Below are 10,000 nucleotides of genomic sequence, written 5' to 3'. Positions count from 1 at the left end.
TACAAAATAAAATCATATAGATACAAACACAAGTCTCATCTGTTTGGATTTGGTTCTGCCCCACAAATGTACTGTGTTTTGACGAGTCATGCTCGGTAGCCTAGTCGTGATAGGGTTGAACTGTTCTTTGCCACTATGATTACCTTATCAGACTCCAGCAGCTGTATGACATTATTCTTTTGATAAGGAATGCCAAGTAACATGGTTGTCATAATATTGGTGGTGCTGATTGAACAGCTCCACTTAAAGGCACTTTCCTCCCTCCGGGAAAATGTGGAATTACCACTAGAGGGAGGTCTTGCATTGTAATATGTATCTACGCCTCTGGTTTCATAAAACCAAACTGTGCTGTCAGCAGTCTCTGGGTGGTAAACACATTGTAACCGGCATCATCTTGACAGCAGCAGGTAAAGAACATAAACTATGACGATGCAACAGACAAGATGTCTGTCTGTCTGTTAAGTATGACAAGGCTCATGGCAGATCTTCGCTTACTAATCTCTCCATATTGGCTACTTACATTATGGGCCCTGAGCCCTAAGATCTGATCAATTGCAGTAGGCTGCTTAATAATATAGTTTGTGTGCCTGTGTGTGTGTATAACTCTATCACACCTCCCCCCCTGCCCCTCCTTCCCACGCTCAACTCCTCTACTCAACTCCTTTAAGCTGATAAAGGTTTACGAGAATCCTCCTGCACTGTGGGAATCTTTAAGCCTATGTCTGGCTGCACACACACATACTCTCTCTCAAACATACGTTTCAAGTAGCTAATAGACATGTAAATCTGATGTTTGTGTGTGTGTGTGTGTGCGTTCAAATACCGATGAAGTGTGTGTGTGTGTGTGTGTGTGTGAGTGTGCATGGTAGCTAGTATTTGGCTAGTATGTGGTTAGTGTATTTCTGTGTGCAGTATAAGCATTGTGTGTGTGTGTAAACAGAGACGCTACGAGTGAGCGCGGTATCAGCATGTTGAGCAGTCAGAGCCTGGCACACAGCATGTGACCTTGGCTGAGAGGGCGGGAGGGAGTGTGTGACAGAGATGCGTGTGTGTTGGGAGGCAGCATAGAGGGAGAAGCGGGAAGTTCTGCACTGCAGATGAGCTTAAATATTTGAAGGGGGTGTGTGGCTGAGAATGTGTGACTACAAGTGCACTCTAACATGTGTGTGTGTGTGTGTGTGTGTGTGTGTGTTTGTGTGTGTGTGTGTGTGTGTGTGTTTTGCCTGCACTGTGTTGTCTTTTGGCTGCACCGTCTCTCTCTCATGCTGTCTCTCTCTCAATTCTTCCATCCGTCGGGTTGCGATGACAATAGTGAGAACAATAGCGGAACTGTGAGGTAGTGTGTGTGGGGTGGGGCCAAGAGTGAGAGAGATACAGAGAGAGAGATTCTGAAAGATGGGGAGAGAAAAGAGAAGATTGAAGCACTGAACTATGGAACCACTATGCCTGTGCACTATTCCAATCTACCATTAAAAAAAAACAAATAAAAAAAACTACATGTAGTTTAATGTATGCGAGTGCGTGTAGACCACATCAACTCATTTTCCTGTTTGGGCACTGTCAAGGTAAAGGTTTTCTTGTGTGTGTGTGTGTGTGTGTGTGTGTGTGCGCACGTGCATGCATGTGTGTTTGTGTGAGTGTGTGTGCACCTACAGGTGGTGTGTGTAGCAAAGACACCTGATCTCTCTTTAATCCCTCTTTGTCTCACAGTGGGAGACCCAGAGTGCAGATGCCTGCTAGCCGTCTTGCACATTGTATAGGCTACAGTATATGAGCTTTTGTGTCTGTGGATGGGTGTGTTTGTGTGTGTGTGCGTGTGTGCGTGTGTGTCTGTCTATGAGAGTTTGTCCTGGTTATAACTGTGAGGTTATAAATGCATTTGGTCAACTTCGGCAGAAGAAGAAAGTTTATTAGACTATTACATTTGTTCAGTCTATGTGGTGCAGACACACACACCTGCACGCCCGCCCGCACGCACGCACGCACGCACGCACGCACGCACGCACGCACGCAGACACACACACTGATTTGATTCCCCACTCTGTAATCCGGTCTCGGTAAACATTGTTTCTGTGTCTGTCAGGCAAGGGTGAAGAGGTTGAGGAGGGCACTAGGCCATAAAGCATCCATAGTCTCCATAACAACAAATTGTCGGTATTTGCCCGTATTGAAATGACTCCATACACATGAATGTCATTAAAAAGTCAAAACAAATCTTTCATAACATTTATTTTCAGAAAATATGGAATATCAACAACTAGAAAAGAAAATAAGAAAAGTTGTTGGAAAGAATACAATTAGGGATATATGTAAAATTACAATGCTTATGTTTGTGTCTCGTGGTTCATTCATGTTATTTTTATGAAATAAAATCATTTAATTTAAATCATTCAGATTTCCTATGAGGACTAGTGGAGTAGGACACCTAACATAGAGCAGCTATGTTTGAATGTGAACATATCTTGTGTACAGTTGAGTCTGAGCCCTTTTGCCTAAGTTTTAGTAGCATTTTCAATAGTGCAATCATTATGCACGTCATGTTCAAAAGTTACAGATTATATCACTATTTTGGCATAAACCCAATGTTTTTCATAACATCCCACTGCAGTATTGAACACACACACACACACACACACACACACACACACACACACACACACACGGGCTGCTTACTCTTCAGAATACCCTCGCTAGAACCAATCAGCTACGCGTGCCGCCACTGTCAAAGATTGCACACAGTTGCACTGATCGCTCCCGTCGAATTGACCACTCTCTGGCGGCTTTGGTAACTCCTCCGCTGTTTTTTGGGATGATACCACTGACCACCAGTGCGTTTCAGGTGCTGTCACAACCTTCAGCGCGACATTGCGTCAGTTAGAACCGTAGGTAGGTGCGTCGTAGTCTGGTGGTGTCCCGACAGCACTGCCGCCACACATGTACATAAACCTACACGTGCCGACCGGGATGGGAATGTGCAGCTTAACGAGACCCTACCGGAATTATGTTTGCAGCGGGATTCCGTTTCCAGCCCTCCGGTAAACCCGGTGTCGTTTCTGCGATGGAATTACGCTGGAGTTTATGTTCAAAAACGGAGCCTTGCCACAGGTGAGAGTTTTTATTACGGAATCGTGTGTTTTTTTTGAGCTGTCAGTTGCATTCAAATTGTTACTTTGATATCTCCAATGCAGCAGCAGGAGAGGGTGCAGAGCGCGCGCACGGCCAGTTGTCCCGCCGCAGCGATGTATGTCAGAGTTTAGGGCGTGTGATTGCTCTCGTGCACACACCAGAGGCAATCTGCTACATGAGACGGTGGTAGTGTGTAGATTGTTGCTCAGGACATAGGCTATGGTTTTGAGATAACAGTTTAGTACATTTTATTTGTTTTTTCTTTCGTTGTGAAATATGGCAGGGTGTGCGCTGTGCGAGGGCGAAATAATGGCCGGCTGTGGATTGAGGTGCGTTATTGGCTTTTTGACTGGGTTAAGCCAGGCAAAGCGCTGTCGCACTCAGTGCGCTGTGTTGGCTTGTCAGTCAGACGCTTAAATCCCGTTAAAGCCCTCAGCCGCCCTTAAGGACACACACACACACGCCGCTGAGGTGTTTTCATTCCCTAAGGAGTGAAAGCACCGCTCAATAGTCACATTTTATTAGAGGCTGTCAACTCATGCAGACAGATAAACAGACAGACACCGTGGTGCATATTAGGAATGATCACATTCTCTGGTGTCTGTGTGTGTGTGTGTGTCTGTGTGTGTGTGAGGGAGGCAGAGAGTCTACAGTGGGAGCAGCATTGTCTATTGTACAGAAGGACAGCCTAGCAATTCCATGCTCCTACTGAGAGAGAGATGCAGCTGAGACTTGCTGAGTCAGCTGAATCACCTCACCTGACAGATAATTTCTCAGATGTTCACATAGTCATCTCTTTTCTTTTTTACAACTGCATTTCTCTTGTATGAGTGCCATCCCAAAGCAGTTATATCACTTCCTTTGGTCAATCTGTCTTACCTGTGTGTGTGTGTGAGAGAGAGAGAGAGAGAGAGAGAGAGAGAGAGAGAGAGAGAGAGAGTGTGTGTGTGAGGGTGTGAGGGTGTGATGGATGTTTATGTTTCATAACAACTTGTCCTTTCTTGTCGGCCTCTCTTGTCCCAGGCTGTGTGTTTGTGTGTTGTGAGTGTTTTGAATGTCTGAATGTTGACTGTGTGAGGGAGCCTGAGTGTATGTGTGTGTGTGTTTGTATGCGAGAGCGTCAGGCATGGACGAGCAGGCCCAGGTGTTGTTCGATGCCTTCGTGCAGGCGTCTACCTGCCGGGCCACGCTGTCTGCGTTTGAGCAGGTGTGCTTGTTGCTAGGGATACAGCCGGGCCCACGCCTCTACCACACGCTCCGGCCGCGACTGGACTACTGGAGGGTGCGAGGCCTGTGGGCGAGACTGGACAAGAGGGCCACACACACTCTCAACCAGAAAGGCTTTGCCTGCGCCAACACTACGGTACACACACACACACACACACACACACACACACACACTCTACCAGAAAGGATATGCCTGCGCCAACACAACGGTATACACACACACACACAGTCACACACACACACACACACACACACACACACACACACACACACTCAACCAGAAAGGCTATGCCTGCGCCAACACCACGGTACATACCCACACACACGCACACACACACACACACACACACACACTAATGCACAATATGATACACAAACAAACACACACTATCTAGCAGCATGCACATGCCAACACTACAAAATATGAACCTTCAACTTATATTCTATGTGTTTATAAACATGGAGTTTTAGCATGCCATGTAAAAGTGTATAATTATTTAAGTCTTTGTATAGAGTAGCATTACAGAATGTATGTCACATAATGTGTGCGTGTGTGTGTGTGTGCATATGAATGTATACATAACCATACCTGTGCTCTGTGTGTGTGTGTGCGCATGTGTGTGTGTATCTATGTACACATAATCATACCTGTGCTCTGTGTGTGTGTGCGTGTGTGTGTGTGTGCATGTGCATGTGTGTGCATGTGCATGCGTGTGTGTGTAGTGTCTGATCATCGGTGCGGGGCCCTGTGGCCTGCGGACGGCCATCGAGCTGGCGTTCCTGGGGGCGCGGGTGCTGCTGCTGGAGAAGAGGGACTCGTTCTCGCGGAACAACGTGCTCCACCTGTGGCCCTGCACCATCCACGACCTCCGCGGCCTCGGCGCCAAGAAGTTCTACGGACAGTTCTGCGCCGGATCCATCGACCATATCAGTTAGTGTCTCCTTGCATGAATGTGTGTGTGTGTGTGTGTGTGTGTGTGTGTGTGTGTGTGTGTGTGTGTGTTTTGATGATATTTTGGGTGTTTAATCACGTTTTTGATTGGTTGTGCTCGATAAAAATACGGTACTTGAAACGGTTGAATTAATATCATATGGTTAGATATGATTTATATTTCTATTTTTTGAGGTACATGTAGACTGCATAGGAGTCTTAGAGCGTAGAGAAATGAGGGGGACCTTGAAAGGGAGTTAATGAGAGAGCTTGCAAAAGAGACTCCAGAGATCAGGAGGAAGGGAAGGAGGAAGAGAGAGAGAGATAACTCCTGAGGGATGAAGAGAGGAGTAATGAGAAAGAGAACGAGAGAGACAGAGGCCAAGATGGAGAGAAAATAGTGTGAGAGAGACAGATTTACGTGGTATTTATCAAAGCTTCAGTTCGTCGGGTAATCAGCACCTTTCTCCGCTTCCTACCGCAATTTGTGAACATCCACAACTGAACGGCATACTTCAGTCACAAGCACAGTTGAATGAAGTCAACTGATGACAAAATTAAAAAGAATTAAACGTTTAGCTATCATGAAATAATACAATACATGATGTCAACAAGCAGGGAGATACTGAAGAGCAGTAGTTCTACCCAAACTACTTGTGCACATAGGCTGGATGATTGGTCAAATCTAGCAAGTAGGAAAGTTTAAGTGGATGACGTGAAAGTACAAAGATGCAAAACTGGTGCTCTGAATGCTGCTCTCGATTTTGTTGTCTTTGAAAGTAATTATTGAGGCACTTAACCGTAATTTGGATTAACACCTTATTTTACCAGACGGAAATATTTCACAGCAAAACAGATGTGAGCTTTCATGGTTTCGTACGCAGGGGAGTGCCTAATTAGACACATTTTACGCTTCTTCTCCCATCTTTTATCACAAAACTCCCACTTTCCCCTGACCCTCCTATGAATGCATATGCATGACACGGGAAGCACAATTTGACATTTTCAGTTCCTGCGACAGGCAGTATGCAGTTTTACCCAAGTATAGCCTGTTTGTAAATACCTTGTCATGTTTTTACATGCACGTTGTGAAAACAAATAGCCTGAAGTGGGTGCAAAAGCGTTAGTACATCTGGCTCTGACAGTGGTAGAGGAGAGAGAAGGTAGAGTGAGAGGTGGAGAGAAAGAGTGAGAGTGGTAGAGGAGTCGTAGAGGAGTGAGGGATAGAGATAGAGAGATGAAGAGTGAGAGTGGTAGAGGAGTAAGAGATGGAGAGATGAAGAGTGTGAGTGAGGAGTGAGAGGTAGATAGAGATGGAGAGATGAAGAGTGTGAGTGGTAGAGGAGTGAGAGATGGAGAGATGAAGAGTGTGAGTGAGGAGTGAGAGGTAGATAGAGATGGAGCGATAAAGAGTGAGAGTGGTAGAGGAGTGAGAGATCGATAGAGATAGAGAGTTAAAGAGTGAGAGTGCTATAGTTCCAGTTTGTCCTCTGCAGCCACACCCCCCCCCCCCCCCCCTCCTGCAGTGTTGGCCCAGTGACACAGGCTTGGCTGTAATAATTATCTGAAGGGTTTGGGGGGCTGGTCCAGCTGACTCAGGTGTGTTAGCTCAGGTCCTTATAGCCATACAACTCTGCAGAGCTTCAGCCAGATGATGAAGCAGCTCTGCACCTTAGCAGCACAGCAGTGTGGGCCATATGCATTGTGTTGCACTGCATGCATGGTGTGTGTGTCTACCTGTGTGTGTGTGTGTGTGTGTGTGTCGGGGGGGGGGGGGGGGGGGGTAGTAAGAAGTGAGCAAGCGCTTAGAGGCCATAATGGAGAACTAGTGCATATGTATGAGAGTATGTTTGTAACACTGTGTGTGTGTGTGTGTGTGTGTGTGTGTGTGTGTGTGTGTTTTGTTTGTTTGTGTGTGTGTGTCCTAGGCATCAGACAGCTGCAGCTGATCCTGCTGAAGGTGGCTCTGCTACTGGGGGTGGAGGTGCATGTGAATGTGGAGTTCAAAGATCTGAACGAGCCGTCAGATGAGCAGCGTGAGAAACATTCACCCACACACACACACACACACACACACACACCCACACACCCACACACACACACACACACACACACACACACACACCCACACACCCACACACCCACACACACACACACACACACACACACACACACACACATTTACGCCTGTGTGTGTGTGTGTACACGATGCCTGTGTGTGGGTCTGTGTCTGTATGTCTGTGTGTCTATGTTTATGACTGTGTGTTATTCCAGAGACTGGATGGAGGGCTGTTGTCAATCCTAAGAACCATCCCATCAGCCAGATTGATATCGATGTGGTCATTGGAGCTGATGGACGCAGGAACACGTTACCTGGTAAACACACGCACGCACACACACACATGCACACACACACACACACACACACACACACACACACACACACACACACACACACACACACACACACACACAGTATACATACTACAGAAACTATTGTGCTAAGTTAACAATTTGTGCTATTAAGGTAAACATTCAAAATGGGACTTTCTATGGTTATCTGCACGTGTGTGTGTGTGTGTGTGTTTGTAGGGTTCAGAAGGAAGGAGTTCCGTGGAAAGCTGGCTATTGCCATCACGGCAAACTTCATCAACCGGCGTACAAGGGCAGAGGCCCAGGCTCAGGAGATCAGTGGGGTGGCCTTCATCTTCAACCAGAGCTTCTTCCAGGAGCTACGCGCACACACAGGTCATCTAACACACACACACACACACACACACACACACACACACACACACACACACACACACACACACACACACACACACACTCTCTCACAGACACACACATACAGAGAGAGAGAGAAAGAGAGACAGAGACACAGAGAGAGAGAGAGACAGACAGACAAAGAAAAAGAACATTCAGGCCTCATTGCAATAAATAGCAAAAGCGCTTAACAGAAGTAATTGCTTTACACACATACACACAGAGATGAATGACATCAATGATCCCCTGCGCACAGTGCCACACACCAACACACTGCATGTACGGACACACAACTGGACACACATCCATGTCATGAGCACATAACTGTAAGCTCAACAGATTCCGGCCTAACGGTGAGTAACATTAGTCAGTGGACACCACCATGCATTATTGATTCAGTGCTAATAATGGGCCATGTGTAAGAGATCAGCGGAAATCGAGACGCTTTCTTCTCTTCCTTAGGCATCGACCTGGAGAACATCGTCTACTATAAAGACGACACACACTATTTCGTGATGACAGCTAAGAAACAGAGTCTTCTGAAGAAAGGAGTCATCTTACGAGTGAGTGACTGTGATTGATCACAGGTCTGTGACACATAGTGTGTGTGTGTGTGTGTGTGTGTGCGCGTGTTTGTCTGTTTAATGGTGTGAAATATGAATTATTATTTTGGTTGCATCTCTTGCATTGTAAATGCATATACGGTATGCGTGGGTGTTTTCTTATTTGAACATTTGTTCTTGTTTGTTCAAAGTGTGCACTCTGTGCTCGTGTGTGTGTATTTGAATATATGTGCAAAAGTGTGTTTCTCTCTCATGACGTGTGTGTGTGTGTGTGTGTCCTTCAGGACTATGCCGACACGGAGCAGCTGCTCTCCCGCGCAAACGTGGACCAGAACGCCCTGCTGTCGTACGCGCGCGAGGCCGCCGACTTCTCCACCAACCACCAGCTCCCCGTGCTGGACTTTGCCATCAACCACTACGGCCAGCCGGACGTGGCCATGTTCGACTTCACGTGCATGTACGCCTCGGAGAACGCCGCGCTGGTGCGCCAACGTGGTGAACACTCCCTGCTGCTCACGCTGGTGGGAGACAGTCTACTGGAGGTGAGGATGGAGGGTCACGGACAGATAGGGGTGCATCTCATTTGGTCTTTTATACATCCTCCCTCCCTCCTCGGGCCTCGATCCTCACTGATCTACATAAAGAATGGTGGGGCGGCAACAATGAGATAGTCTATCCAGTGTTAGTTATAGATCAGTGGGAACACCCCTCGAGGATCGAGCATCGAGGATTGAGGAGAGATGTTGAGAGGCACCCATAGAGAGGACGGAAAGGAAGAGATGAGGGAGGGAGAGAGGAGAAGAAAGATGGGGGTGCTACAGGGGTATTCTGTGTACTTGGTTTTGTGACTAACCCAGATAAGTTCAAATGATTAGATTTTTTTACAGTATCATTTATTTATCAAACAATAAATGAAACAATAGGCCTTTATTTATCAAACAATATCAAACAATAGGGCTTTTCTATTAAACAGTTCACAGTGTCAACCTACTGTAAGAGGGTTAGCCACTTAACCACGCTTTTACGGACTGGGCACAGTCTACTGGAGGTGAAAAGAGAGAGAGGGAGATGAATGTTGGCGGATGAAAGAGAGAGTGGTGGAGAGAGACTATCTTAAATACTTTGTGTGAATGTGTGTATCAAATATTTATTCTGTGTCTGTTCCTCAGCCTTTCTGGCCAATGGGAACAGGAATTGCTCGTGGCTTCATGGCCGCTATGGATACAGCATGGATGATCCGCAGCTGGGCGCTAGGCAGCACTCCACTGGAGGTTCTGGCTGAGAGGTACGTTAACACGTACACACACACTCACACACACACACACACACACACACACACACACACACACACACACACACACACATATTGTGAAGACATAGTCATGTC

The 10,000-nt window shown here is 46.6% G+C and overlaps 2 protein-coding genes across 2 annotated transcripts in view; both read left to right on the top strand.

Annotated features, from left to right (window-relative positions):
* Nucleotides 1-21, top strand: part of svopl (SVOP-like) — an 8,358-nt gene extending 8,337 nt beyond the window's left edge. Inside the window, exon 16 of the mRNA XM_062527894.1 lies at nucleotides 1-21. This exon is cut by the window's left edge and continues 87 nt beyond it. The gene's annotated coding sequence lies outside the window, so the exon portion shown is untranslated.
* Nucleotides 22-2,749: 2,728 nt separating this feature from the next.
* mical3b (microtubule associated monooxygenase, calponin and LIM domain containing 3b) overlaps nucleotides 2,750-10,000 on the top strand; it is a 28,305-nt gene continuing 21,054 nt past the window's right edge. The window contains exons 1-9 of the mRNA XM_062528100.1: nucleotides 2,750-3,105; nucleotides 4,150-4,489; nucleotides 5,077-5,284; nucleotides 7,213-7,320; nucleotides 7,559-7,660; nucleotides 7,877-8,032; nucleotides 8,513-8,613; nucleotides 8,898-9,155; nucleotides 9,783-9,898. Of these exons, the coding sequence (XP_062384084.1) occupies nucleotides 4,253-4,489; nucleotides 5,077-5,284; nucleotides 7,213-7,320; nucleotides 7,559-7,660; nucleotides 7,877-8,032; nucleotides 8,513-8,613; nucleotides 8,898-9,155; nucleotides 9,783-9,898 (1,286 nt within the window). The 5' untranslated portion in view covers nucleotides 2,750-3,105; nucleotides 4,150-4,252. The remainder of the gene's footprint in view (nucleotides 3,106-4,149; nucleotides 4,490-5,076; nucleotides 5,285-7,212; nucleotides 7,321-7,558; nucleotides 7,661-7,876; nucleotides 8,033-8,512; nucleotides 8,614-8,897; nucleotides 9,156-9,782; nucleotides 9,899-10,000) is intronic.

Source organism: Sardina pilchardus, chromosome 23 (genome assembly GCF_963854185.1).
Source record: "Sardina pilchardus chromosome 23, fSarPil1.1, whole genome shotgun sequence".
Lineage (NCBI taxonomy): Eukaryota > Metazoa > Chordata > Actinopteri > Clupeiformes > Clupeidae > Sardina > Sardina pilchardus.
The sequence above is the reverse complement of the archived record's forward strand: the minus strand, read 5'-3'. Positions and strand labels throughout refer to the sequence as shown.